A 25388-nucleotide genomic window follows, 5' to 3' on the forward strand; every position below is an offset into this window, starting at 1 on the left:
TATTTAATGAAACACAAAATTCAAGAAGATATAGTAAACTATTGTTTCTAGACACAATTAAATTAAACAACACTACAACAAAAAGAAGCTACGGCAACGTTTTTTTTATGGCATTTTTATTAAAACGCCATCATTGATCAATTAAAAATTAAAAACTACAGTGCTGTGTTAATTAAATTTCAAAACAGTGTTGTTGTGGGTGCACATCTGACGCCGTTACATATTCTATCTCACTCTTTCCCTCTCTCTCACTCTTGCTCGAATTCACTCTCTCTCACTCTCACCTTCGCTCGATGTCTTTCTCAGTCTCAGTCTCACTTTCGCTCTTGCTCAAATTCTCTCTCACTCTCAGTCTCATTCTCACTCTCTGTACTCATCTCTTCATCAGATCTATGAAGTTTGTCGAAGATTTGAAGGTTGATTCTTGAAGATTCGAAGGTTGATTCTCCAGATTTGCAGTTGTCTCTCACTCTCGCTCTCGCTCTTGCTCTCGCTCTCGCTCTCATTCTCTCTGTCTTAGTCTCGCTGTCGCTCTTGCTCGAATTCTCTCTCTCTCAGTCTCAGTCTCACTCTCTGTACTCATCTCTTCATCAGATCTATGAAGTTTGTTGAAGATTTGAAGGTTGATTCTTGAAGATTCGAAGGTTGATTCTCCAGATTTGCAGTTTCTCTCACTCTCGCTCTCGCTCGAATTCTCTCTGTCGCAGTCTCGTTCTCGCTCTTGCTCGAATTCTCTCACTCTCACTCTCTGTACTCATCTTTTCATCAGATTCGAAGGTTGATTCTTGAAGATTCGAAGGTTGATTCTCCAGATTTGCAGTTGTCTCTTTCGATTTTGTTAGTTTCAATTTGTTTAGGTTTTTTATTTTTAATAGATTTTTTACATTCTAACTCAGATCTGGCTTCTCACTTCTGATTTTCTGTTTTTATTAGATCTCATCGTTCATCAATTGGTCGATTAATCTACATGAAACCTGTTTGAGATTTGGCTTCTCAAATCTGTAAGTTTTTATTAGATCTCTCTCTCTCTCTCTCTCTCTCTCTCTCTCTCTCTTCTTTGTGTGTACTGTTATATATATATATATATATGCTGTTAGAATTGCAATATTACTTGGGATTTGCTCTTTATTTTCAGATTATAACTTCTCATTCTCTTTTGTTATTGGCAGAGGGTATTTTTTTACTCTGGATCTGGGTTTAAAATATTTTGTACTCATTCCTTTCAGGAGCAAGCAGAAGTTAATAACTTACATTCAATAGCATTTTGTTATATCATGTAATATACTTCAAATTGTTGTAAAACCCCAAAACATATATTTTTTCCTTATTGATTTGTCATAATTTGACCTGAATGCCACTGATTTGTAATTTTCCTCAATAATCAACTAAAGAAATAAATGTTTCCCTCTCTCTCTCTCTCCCCCTCTCTCTCATTTTATTTTTTTAAATAGGTTAGTTAAGGAGACTGGAACCTGTGTCTGTTTATCAGGGGCATGTGACCCAAGTCAATGGGGTGTCCCCTTGGTGGCATTAATGTTTCCTCTTTTGTTACTTGTTTATTATGAATGGCTCTTTTATCCAGCTTTCCAATTTAAGATGCCAAACTATTTTGTAAACTGTTTGTTCTTAGGAAGAAGTCTTCAAAGGATTTTAAGCATTGGACGGATTTTCAATATGGTATTTTACAAATAAAAAAATTATTTTTGCTCTGTTTCAATTGTTGCTGATAACTCTTTATGTTGGATCCAGTGACTGCTGATCCAAACCTAAATATTTGACCTATTTATTGTTTTCATTTATATATTTCTATGTTCATCTGATATGCAAGTTAGATGCTCCGTCGTTCTTAAAATCTGGAAGCCATATCTTCAGTCAAAAGAGAATGAGAAGTTATAATCTGAAATTATTTTTGTGCTTGAAACATTCACAATGCATTGTGATTTATGCATGTAGGTTCAAAAGAGGCTCTTAGAATTCATACTTGCTGCATTCCATCGATCTCTTGATTTTGTTGCACTTCTGAAGGTATTCTCCTGATTTTGTTGCACTTCTGAAGCCATATCATAGGATTTTATTCATTTTTCTATTTTTTTGTTCCTTTTTCCCCAAAATGATGTATGACCTTGACGATGTTCTTCTTATCAACAACAGGTTTGGAGTGGAATCTGCACCTGCAATTGTATTTTTGAAAGAACATGGAATCAAACCTGTTGTGTACCATGGTATGTCACTCTTTTTATTTTGTTTCCCCTATTATAAGGTGTTTTACTTTAGAAGATCCATGTGATACATGAAATAGAGATAGTAATACTTACTGGGAATATATATTAAGTTTTTTGAGAGACTTTTTCTTAACCAATTAGCGTTTTGACAAAAAAGAACAATATTTTAGTCAAGTTGGTGTGATCAATCTTCTCCAAGAGAAAGGTGGTCTCTGTTTTGTAGTTTTTTTTTTTTGTTTACTATTTTTGGAAGTGTTTTGGTTTGGGTCTGTAATGGTTTGACGCTTCATTTTGAGGTTTTGTTTTGCTTAGATTGCTTGATTCAACTTGACAAGCCTTAATTCCAATTACTTGGGGTTGACTACACCCTGCATACATCCATAACTTTTTACTCAGCTCTACGTAGAGCTAGTGTGTTTTGAGTTTTGACTAGATAAAAGCTTTATAATATTCTGGAAATCCAACAGCGTTGGGGTTACCCTTGGGGACATGTTAAAACATTAGAAAAATTATTAGGTTTGTAATTTCAAGGACCTTTGGGTAATTATGTGATTCGGCCATCCCAATGCTTAGTTAACACACATTGTAGTCAAGTATGTAATATGAATCGTAGTTTATAATCTTTATTTATATACTTATTAACATCTTCTTTTGTTGTTCCTTGTCAAAGGTTGTCAATCTAAATATTGGTGCTAATCAGCATACAGTTGCAAATTTTGAACACCTTGGAGACAAGCCGACAACTCAGGTGGAAGTTTGGGTTAATGTGACCAGTTGTGAGAAGCAGTTTTTGGAACTGCTTGATGTAGTGAATTGCTATTAGAGTATTGTGTATTGTTGTTAGATTAGCTACTACTAGTTAATTTGTATTGATGCTTAAAGCTGTTAATTTGTATTGGTACTTTGGATTGAATAGTATGTCATCTTTGCTTCATTGGTATGTGTTGTTGCAAAAGCAACTGCTATATTACCAAGCCTCATTTTTAACTTGTCACAAGGACTATTAATTAAAGGCACAATTGTTCAAATATTTATACTCTGTTTTTCTCTCAGGATATACAAAAGATAGAAGCAGTGTCGTGGCCATAGGACTCAATGTTCACACAGCACTAGTTGAGATACGTGAAAAGCTTTCCATTCCCGAAGCACAATGGCCTCAAGCGATTAGTGAGCTTTGCGCTCTGAATCATATAGAGGAAGCTGCTGTTCTTAGCACTTGTAACAAGGTACAAGGCAGTTTCTTCTCACCCATTTAATTCAATGTATCTTGTTCTTTGACTCGAGGAAGCCTTTTCTTAACTATTTTGGGTCAGCGAATTTTGTGGCTTTTGATATTCTCTCTAAAATCTTTTAATATGTCCTTTGAAGGATGTTCGGGACACAAGGTGCTGTTACAGGTGTAGGGCTGTCAATTGGCTACCCTATAGAAGGTGATGGATTACGTGCAGGACTGGTGGTAATTTCAGCTGCTCCAAGCGGTCCTGCAAATAAGGCTGGCATTTTGTCTAGGGATGTTATCTTGAAAATTGATGACACAAGTACCGGAACCATGGGCATATATGATGCAGCAGAGTGCTTGCTGTGAGTTCTCTACTATGCTCGTCACTTAGTTTTCCATGTAACATTTCTGTTCACCAAATATTATCTACAATCAATTAGTGAGATGTACATTCGCCAGTTTTAAACTATTATTGAATTCCTTCTCATAGGTTATCACGCATTGAACCCTTATTTTAGAACTATATTGCATGATTACTTATGCATACAATGTGTGGTGAGAAATGAAATATTAAGACTGGCAGTTAAAAAGTGCATTAACTTTTCTATCATGATATCTATCATAGCAGCTTATGGTGCATTGAATTTTTATTTTTATAGCTATATTCTAAATGATACTTTTTGCCCAAATGGATTATGACAATGACTATTCATCTTTCGAATGTGATTTACTGAATGATACTTTTATAGCTATATTCTAAATGATACTTTTATAGCTATATTCAACTAGGCTCAATGGCAATTGTTCATTCTCAGAGCAGTTCCTTCATGAGATTGGCGCCTTTGGACTTTGAGGTTTGATTTTTTTTCGATAGTTCACTTTTATGAGTTTGGCTTCTGGTTTTCCTTCTTCTTCTGACTTAATTTTCTGTTTCCTTCGCTTATTATCCAGGATCGTCTCACCAAATCGTCTGGTATGTTGTTCCTTGTGCTTTGTTTTGTCAATCTTGAAACTAATGTGTGAAGCATGATTAATTAGCATATGTGTTTAACTATGTGCACTGTAGTTTGCTTTGTGTCAGAACATAAGTAATATCAAGGTACTTCTACAAAAATTTATTGTTGTGTGCTTGAAATTCATTATAAAATATCTATAAACCCAACGCAGTGATGAAGACCTCTGTGGTGCTTCACTCTACTGCTTCAGGAATGTTTTTCCTTTGTTCACACTGATTGAAGGTGGAACAGATTTTGCCTCTTATGGGGTTCTGTTTTTCAGTTGTTTTTGAGTTCATACTGGCAGTAACTTTGCTACACTTTGTCTTGTTTTTGTCTTGCACAGTGGGCATCTTACCTACTTCTATATTGTAGTTTTTATTGGGATTATTTGTTAGATGGGACCAAGAACATCATTTTTGGGTGCGGTTGCTCAGAGTTTTTAGGCAACTATCTTGGGGCTTTTGTCTTCACTATTGATGTAATGTACACTTTACTTTATATATATATATATATATATCAATAACTTTTCTTTAAAAAAAACCTCAATCGAATGATTAGATTCAATTTGAAGTGCCGATTGATTGAGAGCCTCTTTTAAGACTGTTAATGTTGTATAAAGAGATGGCTGAGTTTATATGTCGTCTTAAAATTAATTTTTTTACCTGGAAGCGATACCCATTTTTCCTCAAATTTGTCTAAAATTTTTTGAGTCCTTGTATTTTGGCCAGATTACAGTATATTTTTTCCAGCTCCTTGGCAGGTGAGCATATCTACATCTTCATGGTGTAGTTCAAAATATCATTTATTGGGTGGTAATGCTCTATATATTCTATATGATGTATTCGATCAGTTAAATTTTTATTCGGGCATCTCATATTGTCATATTCACAGCATGTCTTGGAAGTACCTTGATATCATTACAATCTCATTGTTTTATTATGTGAATCATTTTGTATCATTTTGAGAACTTACTGAGAGGTGTGAACTAGAGTCAGATTTCTTGTACTTAACCTAGAGTGAATATAATAAGATATAAATGAGACATTTTGAGAACTTGGGGTAGTAAGATATAAATGAGACATTTTGTTAGAGCCAGCTGAGATGTTTCACTCATGAACCACAAAGATTATGAGTCTATGACAAGACCCTCTTAAGGGTGGTATGGTTCGATTTGAGGGTTGTCTAGATAACCCAGTTTGTTAGATGGTTAACATATGAATATTTGAACTATCTGGTATGACCTCCTAGAGGCTTTATCAAACTTTCCTCTTGAATTTAAGTTCAGACAGGGTTTTATAAAGAAAGTAATGTTGACATAAGCATCTCATACTGGGCTTGTTAAGAAGCCCATTCACAACCAAGCTCAAGCTTAGGTTTTGGGCAAGATTGCTCCACAAACTAACTCTATTGAAATTGGGATTTACTTGAGGCCTCATGAAAAGTTGGCGCTACACTTATATGGCTTTGGTAACTGTGACAAAAAGGAAAAAGTACCTTGCGTTTTAGATATGACAAAAATATGGATAAGCTCTTGGAGTATCTTGTAATTGCAATTGAAGTTGAATATCTTTCGATATGGAAATTAGAATGAATAGGTAAATGAACAAATTTGACAAGCTTGATTAGGCTCATGAATCATTGACATTACCCATGTCCATTACATAGATGAGCCTCTCTGAAATTAGTGGTTATAACTTATAGCTTATTTATGTGATTGCTCAAGTTAAGGTAGTGTCTGGTGTGCAAATTTATGTGATTTCTGTGAGTCTGTGCCGTCGTCTTATTGATATAATTCGAAAGATGGTTGACCCAGAGGAAATGTGAAGTGAAGTTTTCATTGTTGTAACTTGTACCTTTGTCATTTGGAAGAGATCTTTCTATGGCTATTGCACACATTTTTCAGTTGGTAACTAGGTAAGATGGAGTTGAATAATGCCATTCGTGTTTTAATACATTATAGTTGCGTAACCGGCTTAAGCTAGCTACTACTTGTTGGAATTTATCTGATTTTAACAGTAGCTATTTCTTTAGGTATCACTACAGCAATTAAATTACTTCAAATTAGAATTTATCGTATCTTGATGGTGAATCCCAGCAATTCAGCAACCTCCAAAGCATTTTAAAAGCCTCTGGAACTTCAACAGTAGCATGGGTTGGTGAAGCCGGTGGAGCTTATAACAGTGGCCGTAATCTTGTCACTAATGCGTTTGTGTTTAGCTTTTGGTACGTAAGATCTGACTTATTTTCAAGATCATTTTTTTTCTCAACTCTCAGATAGTATGTTCAGCTTAGGACTAATCTTTATGCTAACCAAACAGGTACTTGGATCAACTTGGGATGGCAGCCTCTTATGATACCAAAACATACTGTAGACAAACATTGATAGGTGGAAACTATGGCCTACTCAACACTACCACCTTTGTTCCAAATCCTGATTACTACAGGTTCTATTCCTGAATCCCACAACATTATCTTTATATCACAGCAATCATGGTGATGAAAATCATCAACTTTTATTCTCACAAAATAAGAATGAGAATTAAAACGAAGATGGATCTATGTATGCATATCTATATGTATATATACACACGTTGATATTGTCATTACCATTTTTTGGCTCCAAAACAAGAGGCAGAGCAACCAAACTTACTTATTTTGAACTGTTTTTTTATGTGCTTAATGAAACCATTGTGCAGTGCTCTTGAACACAATTCTGAAGCTTTTTGCAAGGTTGTTTTGTGTTTCCCACACTATCTGCACTACTTGCGTTATTTACTTTTTCACTAGTGGTTAATTTCCATTGAATTGATTTGTTTGTCTGTGATTTCTGGATTTTTTGAAAAGCTTAAATTTTGGATTTATTTCAGAAAAAGACATTCCAACTAATTTTCTGGATGAAGTTGCAAAGCAAGCCTCAAGCTCTGGAGCATAGGTAGGGATATTCCTGATCATGTGCTTTCACTAAACGGATTATACTCTGATAATTGCAGTGTGATGGTTTGTTGAGAAGATACATAAAAATGATGTGGAAAACAGGCAGGGAAAACAACAAAGGAAAATTTGTTGAGAAGTTCATTTTTAAGGGGTATATAGCATTCAGTCAGAAACTTCTCTTAAGGTTTTTATTGATGATGTTAACATTTTTTTTTCATTATCTTTGTCAGTCAGAAACTACTATTCTAAAAGTAGTGTGCCTTTAATCTTAGTTATTATCTTTGTTTCCATTTAACTGTCGTGATCCCATTTTGTATCGGAACTCTGTATCAAAATTTTGTTCGTTAATTATACTATCGTAGACTAAAAAAAAAAACGATTTAGATTATTAAGATAACTTATAATGAATTACATGGGCATAAATAGTACAATTCATTCCATAGATATGTGCAGGAGATTGAAGGATGTTACAAGTGATTGGCTTTTCCCACTTTTTGCGGTTATATCAACCATTTGCTTGGTGGATTTAGACAACTGTGACATGTTGCTCCCTTTTTTTCATGGTTGTTGGTGTAGAGGACATGCACCATCGCAGTGAACTATTGTAATTACGAATTTGACGCTTCTTCCTTTTTCTTGCTTTGACTTAAAAAAAGGAGTATAAGAATCTAACGCACATGTTATCTTGCAGGGTATGATATGCAGTTCGATGTAAAATATGCTTACTTCAACTTCTTACAATCAATTCCTCACCCATCATCCCATGGTCTGACACCACATGAAATGGGATTTGTTGGATCATCCTCAGATACATCTATTTGCTATTTAGGAGATGAACCAGATATCAATGTTATGGAGAGGGTGAATGTGGCTGAAAACGGAGGTGACAGTGACGAAGAATGAATAATGATGTGTTAATGAGGGTGGTTTGATCTTTTGAGGAGCTCTTTGGTGAGAAGATGCAGAGTGTAGAACAGAGAAAAAGCCGGAACATCTTCTATGTTTGCATCATTGAACTTTTGAACAGGTTTTGGGGAATTTTGCCTGCTGGTTGAAGATATGGTGACAGAACTATCTCTTAGTATTCTCAGTAAGTTGGGTCTCTTCAAATATTTTTTTGTAGAGTTCTTATTGTCAGTGGGAGAGACTGCTGCTAAAGTAGGTTCAATGAACGAGGCTCCTGCTAAAGAATGGCTTGAGAAGAGCAAGATGTTTTGATGTTCTTTGAAGTACCAAAAGTGACAGCTATGTTTTGATTGGAAATTGGTGGTTTTATTTTCACTTTGTGACTTCTATTTTTGTTTATTTATTTTTCTTAAATGAAGAACCAAACAGAAGAAAAAGAGGGAATAATAACAATACCCACAGATTGCTTGGTCTTAGTAATCACATAACTCTGTAATATCAATTTTCAACAAAATTTATGATCAATGATTGAATCATAATGACCATCACGTTTTATTTACTCTTTTTTATATATATTTTGAATGGATTTATTTTACCATTCAAAATGGTATTTTATTTCATATTCTTGCATCAGTAGCAGGAACCCCCCCACCCAAAAAAACAAAAAAAAAACAGAAGAAAAAAGTGGCGTTTTTTGAAAAAATGCCATAAAATGAAAAAAGTGGCGTTTTTTAAAAAAACGCCACAAAATGACGTCATTGTAGGGAGTAGCACAAATTAAAAAAATAAAAAAAATAGTGGCGTTTTTTCAAAAACGCCACTAAATGACGTCATTGTGACGTCACACGTTAATTTGGGACGGAGGATGAGACGGTGGTCAAAGATTTTACGGCGTTTTTTAAAACGCCGTCTAATATTTTTAGCGACGTTTTTTAAACGTTGGGTAGCTATTGCGGCGGCCCTATCAGCGGCGAAAGTTTTACACGTCACTATAAGATATTACGGCGTTTTTCAGGCTTTTCGCGGCGTTTTAAAAACGCCGCTAAAGAACGAATTTCCTGTAGTGCAAATTATGTGCACAAATATTTTTGTGTGCCAATAGGTAAGATATTCCATCACAATTAGTAACTATGTTGACGATTTGTAGTAAAATGAATTATAGTTAATAGTTTAAGCGGTAATTGTTTAAATTAATAATTTAAAAGGTGTGATAAAATTATAATAATTTGAGAAAATAAAGAAAAAAAATCCTTAGCTATATATATTTTTTTGTTAGCAATGTATTAAATATTTGTAGAATTCTTATCTATTCAACTTTTATAAAGAATTTATATAATCATTTCAAACTTGTTAATTAGTGGTTGCGGGGAATCGATTAGAATGTATATTAATTATGCCTTCATTAATAGTCAAGTTGATTAATTTTTAATAAGTTATTTGATAAATTCATAATTTGACAAAAACTTTTACCCCATAATAATGAGAAGTATGCTGAGAATATAACTAAACACAATTAATTGCTTTTAAAATGTATTGTTTATAAAGATTGGGTTAAGGATGATCCAACAGATCTTTAGTTGTGTTTCAAGTGCTTTTTAATTATGACTTATTGTAAAATTTTTAATTATAATTAAAAATAATTTAATTATAACACTCTGTGATATTAACAATAATATTTTCTTCTGTTTCTTTGTCTTCTCTTGTTTGGTTGGTTCCTTGTCAACTTGGTGGCATGCAAGCATATGAGTTAGGCTCTCTCTCCAGTGCCAATCTTGTTAAGATTAGTTTGAGAGTTATGATGCTCTTTGCATCCCCTCTTTTTTATTGATTGTGTCTTTGTTCTATATTGAAGTAATCAGAAAAAGTTTTCTTTTGGCAATAAAAAAAAAGGTAAATTATGCAAATAGTCTATGCAGTTTACACAATATATTAATTTGATCCATGTTATTTTAATTTTTTTGATTTTACCCCTTATTTTAACGAATTATGTCATATTAGTCCAATAAATAACGGTCATTAGATTTGGTGGATGAAAACTCAAACGATGTGTCAATTTAGTCTTTATAGTTTACACGAAGTGCTAATTTGGTCACTATCAAAATCGAGCAAATTAAAATGATAAGGACTAAATTAACACATCGTGTAAATTATAGGGGATCAAATTGACACATCGTTCGAGCATGTAACAACATTCCGTCGACCAAATCTAACGATTGTTATTTATTAAACTAATACGACATAATTCATTAAATTAAGAGATATAATCATATAAATTAAAATAACAGAGACTAAATTAATGAACCGTGTTAACTATATAGATCATTTGTATAATTTACCCGAAAAAAATATATTAACAATGATACATCTTTTAAGAATTGTGTGTAAGAATTTGAGGAGATTTCAATTTATTATAAGGATAAAGCTCTACAATCTTTATTGACTTCTATATGATAAAATAAAAGCATTAAATGCAAAACGCACTTAAGGCAATGTATTTTCTGGATGGGCTTGTTTTTTCTGCCATGCAATCCTTTAATGCTTTTTATCATAAGCTGACAAATTTATACTTTTGGTGGTAAGAATCCCGACTTATGATTAGTTGATTAATCATAATTAATTATATCTAATAAGTAATTAAGGTAAAATTTTGAGTTAATTATATGTACATTATATTATTTGTGATTATATCTGTCTGCGGTAGGAATATCTGTTTTTGTGTCTAATTTGTTTTGTGAATTGAAGGCCTTATCGGCATTCGATCACGAAATCGACTTGGTAAATGTGTTAGTTAGAATTTTTAAAACATTGTGGTAGGTTCAATTGAAATTCGATTCGGAGCGAAATAATTAGAATAATTAATGCTCAATTAAGCCTAATTAATGAATATCTTAATCCAAGCCTATATATGGCCAAAATAGCCTCTAGAAGTTATGATGCGTAGGACATGAACTCTAAAGAATTAAGTTGGTTGATACAAGAATTGAGTCAGAATTGAAGAGAATTGAAGCATATCATGTATGCATGCTCATTCCATCACAATTTGAGGTTGTTTTCAAAGAATTTCGCCTTGCATGTCCTTACTTTGATCTTCTTCTAAGAATTCACTATGTTTTTTAGTTAGACACCTCATTGGATCATGTTTTGAAAGCTTTGAACTTGCACCTTTACATGCATGATATGTAATGATATGTTTTCACAATTTCAAGGTTGAGGTTTGAACAATTGATAAAGCTTTTGGGCTTAATTTGTGACATGATTTTGAATTCACCATGTTTTATTAGTTTACTAGTGTTTTCTCAAGTTTTGGGGCCAAAAGTTTCATTTTGAGACTTTGAACTTATGTTTTGCAGCTTGGAGGTGAATTTGGAAATTCTAGAATTCGACCTCTCCGCTCGAGCGACAGATCCTGCGCTCGAGCTACCTTTGTTTTTGCATCTCCGCTCGAGGGACCAAAAGTCCGCTCCAGCGTGAAATGCAAGCTCCCAGAAGTTTCATGTTTTTGCAGACCACTCGAGCAACAAGAGTTGCGCTCGAGTAAAGACCTGAGTCTTGCGCTCGAGCTGCTGCCGAGTCCGCATCGAGTGAGAAAATCAAGCAACCAGTATTTTTACAAAGTTTACAGACCGCTCGAGCGACAAAAGTTGCGCTCGAGCGACCACTTACATTTTTGCATGTCCACTCGAGCGAAGGAAGTTGCGCTCGAGCGGGGCCCCTGTTTTCAGCAAGTTTTGTTAAGAGTTCCAAAGTGTATTTTGACATCCTCATTGCATCTTAAACATTCTTAGGCCAAGATTAAGACACTCTTAGAATGGAATGAATTAAGTTAAGTACGACCCGAGTGTGTGTTTCAAGATGTGTATCCGTTATGTTTATATAGGTCGCGCCCCATAGACGATCTGGTTTATCTGCCTAATCTGTTCTGCAAGTGCAGCCATCTGTGATTAATAACTTAATAGAGTTATGTTTAACTTTAATTATTTTTTGTATAAATGAATAAGATCTGTTTACGAAATGTTATGTTCTATACGATGAATGACTGTCCCATTTTCTAACAAGTATTCGTGGCATCCTTAGCACATGGCCTTTTCCCGGGGGTAATAATATCGTGGTCTCATGGCCCTTGCCCGAGGGTAATAATACCGTGGTGTCATGACCCTTGCCCGGGGGTAATAATATCGTGGTCTCAAGGCCCTTTCTCGGGGGTAAAAATACCTTGGCTCAAGTATGTTACAAGTTTTCCGGTACCGAAGGTTCTTTATAGAACTGACAAGCATGATAATGCTAATGGATATACCATGTATAATGAAGTATGAACTCTGATTTCTGTGTGTAGTTTGAACAAGGATATGAATATAAATCTATTTTTTATATGAACTCTAATTTCTAAATCTGTTATGGACATCATTCATTTAAATCCTTTACTCTATTATTATTCACTGGGCTTCCGCTCACTATTTATATTATGTATGTAGGTGAACAGGCGCATGACTAGGCCTAAGTTACTGCCTAGAGTGTTTTGAGTTAGGCAACCACAGTGCCTCCGGGGAGGTTCCTTTTTGAGAAGTTAGGTTTTGTGAACCTGTTGGACGTTTTGTTGTTTGTTTTTTCTTGTCTGTACGCTGGGTTAAGTCCCTCATGACATTTTATGTATAGTGATCTAAGCTATATGGAAGTTTGACGTTATATAAGTTTAAAACTTATCTGTCTCATGTATGTCTACACAACTCAATGGACTATGTATGTTTCTTTATTTGCTTCTGCAGCCCCTAATTATACGTTATTCTATTCAGAGGCCTTTGGTAATCCAAGGATTACTGGCCGGTTACGACGCTAAACCTATAGGGGCGTGTTTGGGTCATGACATTTAGCAACCAAATTTAGCGACTAAAATGAATTTAGTTACTAAAAAGTTAATTTTGAAAACTAAAAAATATATTAGTCAATGTTTGTTTAGGCTGTAACTACTAAACTTTTTTAGTCAAGATCTAATACTTATTGGTGACTAAAAACAAATTTAATAACTGAATATGTCACTTTTTGGTGACTAAAAAAATATTAGTCGGCTTAAGTCTACCACTTACTAGATGTCACAAGCAGCATCCTTGTGACAAATAGGACATGTGACAACAGGTGTTATGTAATTAGCTCGTGTAAGTTGGGAGTTAGAAGCGAAAACGCCATAAACTTAGTTGAAAAATAGACTTTTAGAGGGCAAAAATACAAAACAGCTCCCGAACCACTATATGGATGTCATGGGTGGCATCTTTGGGACAAATAGGTGTTGTGACAATAGACGACATGCAATTAGCATGCGTAAGTTGAAAGTTAGAGCCAAAAACGCCGTAAACTTAGTCAAAAAAGGCGTTTGGGGGGCAAAAATGCAAAATAGCCCCCCGAACCACTGTATGAATGCTACGGGCAGCATCCTCATGACAAATAGGACTTGTGGCAACAGACGACATGTTACTAGCACGCGTAGGTTAGCAGTTAGAGTCGAAAACGTGGCGTTAGAGGGGAGACAATACAAAATGGCCCTTGAATCACTGTATGGATGTCACGAGTAACATCCTCATGATAGATAAGACATATGGCAATAGACGGCATATAATTAGCACACATAGGTTGGGAGTTAGAGTCGAAAACGCCTTAAACTTAGTCGAAAAAGGGCGTTCAGAGTGTGAAAATGCAAAACAGCCCATAAACCATTATATAGATGTCACGGGCAGTATCCTTATGATAAATAGAACCTGTGACAACAAAAACCATGTAATTATCACGTGTATATTAGGAGTTAGAGCAGAAAACGCCTTAAACTTAGTCGAAAAAGTGTGTTCAAATGTAAAATAGCCTCCGAACCACTGTATGGATGTCACGAGCAACATTTTCATGAAAAATAGGACTTGTGATAACAGACGGCATGTAATTAGCACGCGTAGATTTGGAGTTAGAGCCAAAAACATTGTAAACTTAGTCGAAAAAAGGCGTTCGGGGGGCAAAAATATAAAAATAAACCCTCGAACCACTGTATGGATATCACGGGCAGCATTCTCATTGAAAATAAGACCTATGGCAATAGACGGCATATAATTAGCACGTATAAGTTGGGAGTTAAAGTTGAAAATACTGTAAAGTTAGTTGAAAAAGGGCGTTCGGAGGGCGAAAATGCAAAACAGTCTTGAACCACTGTATGAATGTCACTAGTGGCATCCTTATGAAAAATAGGACCTATGGCAACAAACGGCATGTAATTAGCACATGTAGGTTGGCAGTTAGAGCCGAAAACGCCTTAAACTTAGGCGAAAAATGGCATTTGGGGAGTGAAAATGCAAAACAGCCCTCGAACCACTGCATGGATGTCACAAGCAGTATCCTTACAACAAATAGGACATGTGGCAATAGATGGCATGTAATTAGCACCCATAGGTTAGGAGTTAGAGCAAAAAATGCTTTAAACTTAGTCGAACAAGGGCGTTCGGGGGAGACAGATATGCAAAACAGCCCCCCAAACCACTGTATGGATGTCATGGGCAACATTCTCATGACAAATAAGACCTGTGACAATAGACAACATGTAATTAGCACGGGTAGGTTGGGAATTAGAGCTGAAAATGCTTTAAACTTAGTCGAAAAATAGCGTTCGGAGGGCGAAAATGCAAAATAGCCCCCTAACCACTATATGGATGTGATAACCCTGCTCTGTAGCATGCTAATTGGTCCTTAACATGAATATGATTATGTGTTTGATAACATGAATATGATCATGTGTTTGATATGATTTTGTGTGCCATTATGTGAAAATATGTGGTTTTGAATTTCTATCTGTTCACCGAAGGAATATCTGTTTGATTATCTGCTCTGAAAATTAAATTGAAAACCTTATTGGCCACAGAACCCGAAATTGATTGCGCCATTGTGATTGGCGTAATTTTTAGAGCCTACGGTGAAATTTAATTGAAAATTGATTCAGATCAGAATTAATTGATTTAATTGATGAATTAGTGCTCACTTATTTATTATTATTAAATTGAACTTAGTGAGATTTGTTGTAATAAGGCAATACACACTCAATTCCTCTCCTTGCTTCATCTTTTGGCTGATTTAACTCTCTAGAGGGAGAGAGAGCCGAAATTAGAGAGAGAGAGAGGGGAGAAAATCTATGTTTTGGTCTTGAAGCTTGGAAGTCTTGAAGTTAAACTCAAGAATTAACTATTGATTGGGCTTCTAGGTAAGCAATTGATTTTTGAATTCATGAGTTTAATGTGTAATTTTGTGTATTCAAAGTTGATTAATGATCAAGAGTAAGAATTGAAATGAATTGGAGTTGGTTTTGTTGAATTTGAAGTCTTAGAACACATGCATAAAGGAAATTACCATAAATTTCCATGTTTGAGCATAAAGTATGTAATCCATGTTAAGTTTTGATTAATGACCATGTGTTTGATCATCTCTTCACCAATTAAGTTGGGGATAATGTGTATATTTCACATGCAAGTGCAGATCATGGGAGTTTGAGTCTTGCATGTTTGAATCTAGTGTGTTGGTGATGAGTTTGAGTTAATTTAAGACATGCATGTGATTAAATTGTGAAATTGAGCTTCATTGTGTTGTAATTTGGTGTTTATACCATGTTAGAATATGTATATGCAAAATTTGAGCCAAAATCATGCATTTAGAACCTTTGAATGTCGAATTGAAGCTCAAGAACATGTTCTGGATTTTCCAAAATTTTGATTCCCGCTCGAGCGGGGAAACCGCCGCTCGAGCGTGAAATTCGTGTTCCTAATATTTTCTGCAGACATGGTGTCCGCTCGAGCGAGCAAGTTCATAGTCGAGCGGGGATCCATGTAGAGAGGCCTTTCGCTCGAGCGCCAGAGTTCGCGATCGAGCGTAAATTCGACATAACTAGTACTTTTGTAGGCCTCGAGGGTTCGCTCGAGTGGGGAAGTCCACACTCGAGCAGGGATCCTGTTTTCTGAAAATTTGAAAATGCATTCTGTATTCCGTTTTTCGTTCCCTTTCACTTCTAAGCACTCTTAGGCATGCATTGAGCATTGTAAATGAGTTAGAAGAATAAGAATTAAGCCTAAAGAGGAATATGTGAATTAAGGACGGATTGAATCGGTTGTGACCCATATGTTATGTGATGTGTAGGGTCAAGCTCCAGGCCAAATCAATCAGCCGATCACTGTGAGTAATATCGATATTTTGAAGTCGTCATTTGTCCAATTGCTTATCTCCTTATAAGCCTTATAAGTTTGCTAGTTTGAATTACGGACAAAAGTTTGACATGAATGAATGGGCTAGGGGCCAATTTGACATGAATGAATGGGCCAGAGGCCAATTTGACGTGAATGAATGGGCCAGAGGCTAGTTTGACGTGAATGAATGAGCCAGAGGCCAGTTTGACGTGAATGAATAGGCCAGAGGCCGTTTTGACAAGAATGAATGAATGGGCCAGAGGCCGTTTTGGCAAGAATGAATGGATGGGCCTGAGGCCATTTTGACAAGAATAAACGGATGGGCCAGAAGCCGTTTGACATGAATGAATGGGCCAGAGGCCGTTTTGACATAAATGAATGGGCCAGAGGCCGTTTTGACATGAATAAATGAATGGACCAAAGGCCAGTTTGTCACGAATAACAGTCTGACACGAATGATAGTTTGACACGAAAGTATGAATGGGCCGAAGGCCAGTTTGACCTGAATGATACGAATGAATTGGGCTCGAGGCCGTATGATGTGTTTGGAACCGCAGTTACTTAACTTACATATGTCTATGTATGTATGTATTAGTTAGAAATATAAATTGGGCCCAAGGCCGTTTGATGTATATTGTTCCAATGTATATTCTTTATTTGATATTATTCACTAGGCTTTCACTCATGCTCATTCATGTGTTTGTAGGTGAGCCAAGAGAGGTCCAGACCCAGCCTCAATGAAGTCTGTATGAAGCAGCCAAAGTTTTGAAGAGTCAGCCCTTGCGTCTCACGTACGAGACACGTCTTCGCCCTTTTGCCTTTCTGTGTATTTTGTCATATTGGCGAGGACCTCGGTATACGTCTGTGTATAAGTTTGTTTGGTTGACTTAGATTTGAATGATCCTGTCTGTACAGAACCTTATGCTACTATACTTTCTGTTGGGAGTTATTAACATATGTGAATGTGGAATGTTATGATGTGCGTATAAGCACAGCTCTATGGACAAAGCTTTAAATTTGCTTCCGTTTGGCCCCTTTACTCTAATGAGTTTTGTCTTATTTGGTTTGAGACCGTAGGTAATCTCGTGATTACTGGCCGGTTATGGCCTTAACCCATAGGGGCGGGTTCGGGTTGTGACAGAGTGGTATCAGGGCACGAGTTAATAACTTACACACTTGTCCAAAAAAGCAATAAACGTCTAGAGAAGATCTAGAATACATTCATGTGATAAGTATGAATCTGAAAGTATTAAGAATACGCTTAAATGATTAATGTGAACGGTTTTATGTTATAAGTTTGTGATTTACTTGCATTGCAAATTATTTGAATATGTATGCTCTTTAGTATATGCATACCTGTGAATCGTTTGTATAAAGTATAATGCAAGTTTAATCAGATGATGAGGACATGTGATTATATGAGATATGAATTGTTACACTAATGTGTACAACAAGTTTGTTTTGTTATAATGCACATACATGAACATATGAGTTATGAAAAGTTGCTTATGTGCATTCGATTCTGCAAATGGGTGTCTATGTGAAATATGAACATGATTTGAGTATATAATGACTTAGTAAATGTTCAGCATGTGATATCTAATAAATATGCAATCATCTGTTACGTATGTGATTAATTGTGCCTTGACGATACATAAAATGGGAATATAACAATGTGCCTTTGTGCGAATGTACGCATGTGTATCTGTGTTTATTTTTGTATTGGGCATCCCGGTATTTGGCAAGGCTTAATAAGAATTTGTGTAGAACATGGATAAAGTAAGGGCATACGAGTTGGCAGACTCTCCCATAGCCCGACTTGATAGACTGCAAAGAATAATACAAGAAATGACAGAGATTTTAAGACAATAACGTCCGTTGCCACTACGGCAAGAACCTTTGCCACCACCAGTGTAAGAAACATCGAGGAGTTGCTAACAAATTTCTGGGGCTTGTTATAGGTGTGGTAAAATGGACCATATGGTAAGGAACTGTCCCCGAACTGAACGGAATGTGAATAAATCTTCTGCTTCAACTAGATTCGTACCAATGGTAGGAATTGCTAATCAGGATAGAGTAATCACACTCATCCCAGAAAGTGCTCAAAATACTGCGAACGTTATCCCAGGTACCTATCCTGTTTATAAACGAATGCTTATATATTGATTTATTCTGAATTAGTACATGTGTATATCTTCGCTTGGGGTATTATTTGATTCGGATCGGCATCTTCTTTCGTATCTGCTGCATGTGTATCCAGACTGGTTAGACCCACAAGGTCGAGACCGTATTCATTGAATATATATGCTCCATTTGGGGAATTTGTGAAATATGTATTGGGATATCGGTTAACTCTGCACATGCACGTGTACATCTAAACCTATGCTCAGGGTGATTTGTTATACTACTGTCTTCAATAACTAAGCCACTGGAATTATGACTCTGTGATTGTGTGACTGGGCTGAGCACCCCAAATAACGAACTCTATAAATTGCGAGATCATGTATTTGGATTGGTAGAAAATTGACTGAACTATGTGACTATGTTAAGCTTGGCTCGTGAACCTATGTTTTCGTGACTAATTTGGAACCTCTGCGTGACAAATCCTATATTATGTGTAACTAAAGAGCTTTGTTTAATGTGTTATTGTGTACCATGTGCTTGCATAGAAGACCTATTTGAGAATTTCTATACTGATTATGATATATACCTCCTGAGATAAACGCCTGCATATGCAACTACACCTGAACTTATGTGAACAGTGTCATATTGTACATGATTTGAAATACTTTGACATGAACAGTTGTGATAAATGACTCCGATATGATTTTGAGAACGGATGAACTTAGAACAGTTGTAAAACTATCGACTATGTACCTATGCAACGAAGTTACAGAACCAAAAACACCCATTGAGAAAACTTTTATCTGATTCAATTTGATAGAACTTTTGTTTGATTGGGCCTGTTAGAACCCTCATTTGATATAATTTGATGGGACCTTTGCTCGATTTGATTTGGCAAGGCCTTTGACGGGATTAATTTAATGAGACCCTCTATCCGATTTGACCTTGTTAAGGGGAAGTGCGGATTATGTATAAATAAATAGCCAGATTATTCTTGGCAGGAAAATTGATAGACCCAAAACTTGAATCCGTTGGAGTACTTGACTTACTTGAAAGACCTTTTGTGGGCTATCAACAGGTTGATCTAACCATGAATACCGTGGAGAACCAACCTTCAACTATTGATGACATATGTGTTAGAAATGAACTGAATTGTGCAAATCCAGTGATCGGGTGTCTTAAGGAACAATGCTGGTGTATTGTCATACTCTTGCTTATTTGACGGTATGGAAGCTGATGACAACAGATTGATTTGACTGTAAACAGTAATGAATATTTATCCTCGACTAATTAGAATATGTTTCATATGTCTGCTTCAGTGTTATCGGATTTTGGGAAATCAGGTTATGTGAGTGGTATGGTGTTTGTTTTGATGATATTCTTGAAACGTCCTTTCGTGCTAGGGGACATTAAGCCTATGTAGCACCTTTGTTGAGATATCTTTTTTGCCACCGACGGTTTTGTACGGGTATGTTTGTCTAATCGATCCCGGGTCGGCCACCGACGGTCGTGAGCGGATGTGCTTTGATTCCGAGACGATTATTCATTTGTTTTGTTCGGAATGTCATCCTTTGGTATTATGTGGGTGTTATTAACATCCAAGAAGCTTTTAAAAACCCTGATTTTCCGAAAGTATGTGAATTCAATACGCCTTGTGTAAATAACTACTCAATGCCATTATATTTTGTAATTGGCGCTCTGAGGATGTGTAAATTGTGTTTAACATGTGATTGACTATTTTGATATCATCTTTGACATCATGGGGATTAATGTACGAATTGCCTTCTGCTTTTGGCGACTATGAGATAGTGTGGAAAGACTCGAAAGAACAGGGAACTGAATGTTGAACCGAATTGTAAACTGTAAACTGTTGAATGAATTGATAGCACGCGTATGATTTAGAAATCGACTGTTTTGATGTTACTGTACCTTATGATCTGTACTATAGGGATATGTGAGTTACGTATGTCGTGTGGTTGATTGTTTTGTTGTTATCCTTGTTGACTCGGGAATCAGCGTCTGGATCCACTTTAAATTTCTAAAGACTTTTGGTTGACCTTGGATAACTGTGATGAGTCACTGGACTAAGCATCGAATCGGATTGTGAATTACGAAATTATTGAATAATGAATTGAACTTTTGTGACAAGGGAATAGACCGAACTCCTATGGTAAAGTTAGTTGGCATTAGAAATAAAAATGTTGACGACCTACTGTGAAGAAGAAAATTATTGAATTGTGTCTAAATATTTTTCGGTGCCAACAGGTCGAAGTCGAATATCAGACAGTGGCGGAACTACTTCAACCTTTCTCTATTTTGGAATGGAAATAAGAATGTGTGGCTACGAATTTCATTGTGGGGCTACCTTGAGCACCCAAGGTATAAGTCCCATTTGGGTTACTGTGTGTAGAATTACTAAGTTTGCTCATCTCATTCCTATAAAATCTTTGTATGATGCTTATAGACCAGCCACTGGTTATATCGATAAAATTGCTTGTTTGCATGGGGTCCCAGTATCTATTGTTTTAGACAGGAATCCTAAAATGTGCCTGAATTCTGATAAGCCTTCAAGAGGTAATAGGGACTGAATTGTGATTCGACGCTGTTTGCCGTCCGAAAATCGATGTATAATTAGAAAGAACTTTTGGGAGAAATGCTCCAAATATATTCAGTAGATCTTTTAGGGAATTTGGAAATTCTATTCGTTGTTGGCAGACTCTGCTTACAACAACAGTTTGCACACTGGTATTGGTATCGCACCATGCAAAACCTTGTATGACGGAAAAGGTAAGCCTCTGATTGATTAAGAACAGAATGTTGCTTGATTTTGAAACTAAGTAAACGACTATAAACAAAGGATTGGAACCATTGAATGAAAAGTGTTCCAAATTGTATTCGACTAAAGGTAAAATAAGTTTGGAGGACCAAACTTTCTAAAGGAGAGAAGACTGTGATAACCTTGTTCTATAGTATGCTAATTGGTCCTTAACATGAATATGATTATGTGTTTGATAACATGAATATGATTATGTGTTTGATATGATTTTGTGTGCCATTATGTGAAAATATGTGGTTTTGAATTTCTATCTGTTCACCGTAGGAATATCTGTTTGATTATCTGCTCTGAAAATTAAATTGAAAGCCTTATCGGCCACAGAACCCGAAATTGATTGCGCCATTGTGATTGGCGTAATTTTTAAAGTCTACGGCGAAATTTAATTGAAAATTGATTCAGATCAGAATTAATTGATTTAATTGATGAACTAGTGCTCACCTATTTATTATTATTAAATTGGATTTAGTGGGATTTGTTGTAATAAGGTAATACACACTCAATTCCTCTCCTTGCTTCATCTTTTGGCTGATTTAACTCTCTAAAGGGAGAGAGACCCGAAATTAGAGAGAGAGAGAGGGGGAGAAAATCTATGTTTTGGTCTTGAAGCTTGGAAGTCTTGAAGTTAAACTCAAGAATTAACCATAGATTGGGCTTTTAGGTAAGCAATTGATTTTTGAATTCATGAGTTTAATGTGTAATTTTGTGTATTCAAAGTTGATTAATGATCAAGAGTAAGAATTGAAATGAATTTGAGTTGGTTTTGTTGAATTTGAAGTCTTAGAACACATGCATGAAGGAAATTGCTATGAATTTCCATGTTTGAGCATAAAGTATGTAATCCATGTTAAGTTTTGATTAATGACCATGTATTTGATCATCTCTTCACCAATTAAGTTGGGGATAATGTGTATATTTCACATGCAAGTACAGATCATGAGAGTTTGAGTCTTGCATGTTTGAATCTAGTGTGTTAGTGATGAGTTTGAGTTAATTTGAGACATGCATGTGATTAAATTGTGAAATTGAGCTTCATTGTGTTGTAATTTGGTGTTTATACCATGTTAGAATATGTATATACGAAATTTGAGCCAAAATTATGCATTTGGAACCTTTGAATGTCGAATTGAAGCTCAAGAACATGTTCTGGATTTTTCAGAATTTTGATTCCCGCTCGAGCGGGGAAACCGCCGCTCAAGCGTGAAATTCGTGTTCCCAATATTTTCTGCAGACATGGTGTCCGCTCGAGCGGGCAAGTTCACGCTCGAGCGGGGATCCATGTAGAGAGGCCTTCCGCTCGAGCGCCAGAGTTCGCGATCGAGCGTAAATTCGACATAACCAGTACTTTTGCAGGCCTCGAGGGTTCGCTTGAGCGGGGAAGTCCACGCTCGAGTGAGGACCCTGTTTTCTGAAATTTTGAAAATGCATTCTGTGTTTCGTTTTCCGTTCCCTTTCACTTTTAAGTACTCTTAGGCATACATTGAGCATTGTAAATGAGTTAGAAGAATAAGAATTAAGCCTAAAGAGGAATATGTGAATTAAAGATGGATTGAATCGGTTGTGACCCATATGTGTTATGTGATGTGTAGGGTCAAGCTCCAGGGCAAATCAATCAGCCGCTCACTGTGAGTAATATCGATATTTTGAAGTCATCATTTGTCCAATTGCTTATCTCTTTGTAAGCCTTATACGTTTGCTAGTTTGAATTACGAACAAAAGTTTGACATGAATGAATGGGCTAAAGGCCAGTTTGACATGAATGAATGAGCCAGAGGCCAGTTTGACGTGAATGAATGGGCCAGAGGCCGTTTTGACAAGAATGAATGAATGGGCCAGAGGCCGTTTTGGCAAGAATGAATAGATGGGCCAGAGGCCGTTTTGACAAGAATGAACGGATGGGCCAGAGGCCGTTTGACATGAATGAATGGGCCAGAGGCCGTTTCGACATGAATAAATGAATGGGTCAGAGGCTAGTTTGACACGAATAACAGTCTAACACGAATGATAGTTTGACACGAATAACAGTCTGATACGAATAACAGTTTGACTCGAATGATAGTTTGACACGAATAACAGTTTGACATGAAAATATAAATGGGCCGAAGGCCAGTTTGACTTGAATGATACGAATGAATTGGGCCCGAGGCCGTATGATGTGTTTGGACCCGCAGTTACTTAACTTATATATGTCTATGTATGTATGTATTAGTTAGAAATATAAATTGGGCCTAAGGCCGTTTGATGTATATTGTTCCAATGTATATTCTTTATTTGATATTATTTACTAGGCTTTCGTTCACGCTCATTCATGTGTTTGTAGGTGAGCCAAGAGAGGTCCAGACCCAACCTCAGTGAAGTCTGTATGGAGCAACCAAAGTTTTGAAAAGTCAGCCCTTGCGTCTCACGTACGAGACACGTCTTCGCCCTTTTGCCTTTCTGTGTATTTTGTCATGTTGGTGAGGACTTCGGTATACATCTGTGTATAGTTTTGTTTGGCTGACTTAGATTTGAATGATCCTGTCTGTACAGAACCTTATGCTACTATACTTTCTGTTGTGAGTTATTAACATATGTGAATGTGGAATGTTATGATGTGCATATAAGCACAGCTCTATGGACAAAATTTTAAATTTGCTTCCGTTTGGCCCCTTTACTCTTATGAGTTTTGTCTTATTTGGTTTGAGGTCGTAGGTACTCTCGTGATTACTGGCCGGTTATGGCCTTAACCCATAGGGGCGAGTTCGGGTCGTGACAATGGATGTCACGGCCGACTTCCTCATAACAAATAGGACGTATGACAATAGATGACATATAATTAGCATGCGTAGGTTGGGTAGTAAACGTATTAAGAAAACGTGATATGGTTATGGAGATAACTAACGAGATAAAGTAGATGTATGTGTAGGTGGGTTACCCTTTACTTAGGAAAGAGACGGTCTAGAAGGAGCCTCTACTGCCTTGTTTGTTTGGATAGGCTTAATTAGGCTTTATGGACTTAGACATTTCAACTTTTAGAAATTCAAAGGCACCTTGTGTTGGAAAATTGGTTTTTTATAGGCTTATTATGGGCGAACATTAAGCCTAAATTTGAGTGGGGTTCACATGTCTTTTGAGATGGGTCCGAAGAGGTGACATGTTCCTTACCGCATGGCAAGTCACACGATGAAGACGGTTCGTTAAAACCATTTACGAGTGAATGGGAACTTGACGTCGTTTTCAGGTTCGTGAAATGGACAATTAAAGAATTAAATATGAGTTTTCTTGTAAGGCTTGTCCCACATTGAAACTTTAAGAGAGCTTGTGTATGTATATAAGCTCCAGGTGGCAACACTTGGGTTAGGCCCCAAGGGGCACCCCAAGTTTGTAGAAGGGAGGAGTTATGGATAAATGGAACCTTGGCTCAAACCACCACACATGCGCACACGCCTCAATCGCCGTCTGTCCGACCGAGCTGAGCCGTGCCGAACGCAGGTGTAGGTTGTGGGTCGGGTCGGTTCTAATATTAATTTTTTGGGCAAAAAATTATTTGAAATTTTCCAGAAATTCTTAATGAAATTAAATTCTAATTTTGTGCCAAAATTTCTGTCCAAACGTTACCTCCTCCATTCTAATTTTTCCAAACAGATTAAACTGTCCAAAACAGTTTTTCAAATCTGTTGCACCTGGACAAATATAAACTGTCCTGACAGATTCAAATCTGCCAGCAGTTTCCAACAGATAAAAACTGCCCAGCAGTTATCTGTTGGCACCTATTCATTCAAAATTAGACCTGTTCGGGTCTATCTAATTGACTATAAATACCAGCCATTTCCAACAGTCTTGGGCATCTAAAAACAAGCTGAAAAAATTCATTTTTGTAGTCCATTTTGCCATTTGATTGCATAATTCTTCATATTAAATTTTAGGGAATATTTTGAGAATATAAATCACAGGTTTTGTTCACCGTACAAATTG

At 36.3% G+C, this 25388-nt stretch overlaps 1 protein-coding gene across 7 annotated transcripts; it reads left to right on the forward strand.

The window, feature by feature from the left end:
- Positions 1-70: 70 nt before the first annotated feature.
- LOC114286651 (carboxyl-terminal-processing peptidase 2, chloroplastic-like) lies at positions 71-8273 on the forward strand. 7 transcript variants are annotated; one of them, XR_014342957.1, is made up of 13 exons: positions 667-799; positions 934-1001; positions 1954-2025; positions 2152-2222; positions 3276-3448; positions 3591-3803; positions 4231-4295; positions 4393-4414; positions 6535-6662; positions 6758-6883; positions 7307-7524; positions 7827-7977; positions 8065-8273. XR_014342957.1 is itself a non-coding variant. In XM_082892870.1 (12 exons), exons 8-11 carry the CDS (start codon positions 3592-3594, stop codon positions 6597-6599), a joined length of 378 nt encoding a protein of 125 aa, XP_082748996.1. In that variant the 5' UTR covers positions 298-438; positions 595-799; positions 934-1001; positions 1954-2025; positions 2152-2222; positions 2893-2970; positions 3276-3448; position 3591; the 3' UTR covers positions 6600-6662; positions 6758-6883. The 7 variants fall into 7 exon arrangements, 6 of the variants coding, with proteins under 6 accessions (XP_082748991.1, XP_082748995.1, XP_082748993.1 ...); XM_082892870.1 differs by lacking the exons at positions 7307-7524; positions 7827-7977; positions 8065-8273 and adding exons at positions 298-438; positions 2893-2970 and having other exon boundaries at positions 595-799; positions 4217-4295; XM_082892868.1 differs by lacking the exons at positions 7307-7524; positions 7827-7977; positions 8065-8273 and adding an exon at positions 2893-2970 and having other exon boundaries at positions 393-799; positions 4217-4295; positions 6471-6662.
- The last annotated feature ends 17115 nt before the right edge of the window (positions 8274-25388 follow it).

This window comes from Camellia sinensis, chromosome 10 (assembly GCF_055761805.1).
Source record: "Camellia sinensis isolate YWXY chromosome 10, ASM5576180v1, whole genome shotgun sequence".
NCBI classification, from domain to species: domain Eukaryota; kingdom Viridiplantae; phylum Streptophyta; class Magnoliopsida; order Ericales; family Theaceae; genus Camellia; species Camellia sinensis.

Bases quoted from the DNA above. Each gene is read 5' to 3' on its own strand.
- LOC114286651 (XM_082892865.1), top strand. From the start codon at position 3,592: ATGTTCGGGACACAAGGTGCTGTTACAGGTGTAGGGCTGTCAATTGGC. The intron at 3,804-4,216 runs GTGAGTTCTCTA...ATACTTTTATAG, and splicing joins GATGCAGCAGAGTGCTTGCT to CTATATTCAACTAGGCTCAA. The intron at 4,296-4,392 runs GTTTGATTTTTT...CTTATTATCCAG, and splicing joins TGGCGCCTTTGGACTTTGAG to GATCGTCTCACCAAATCGTC.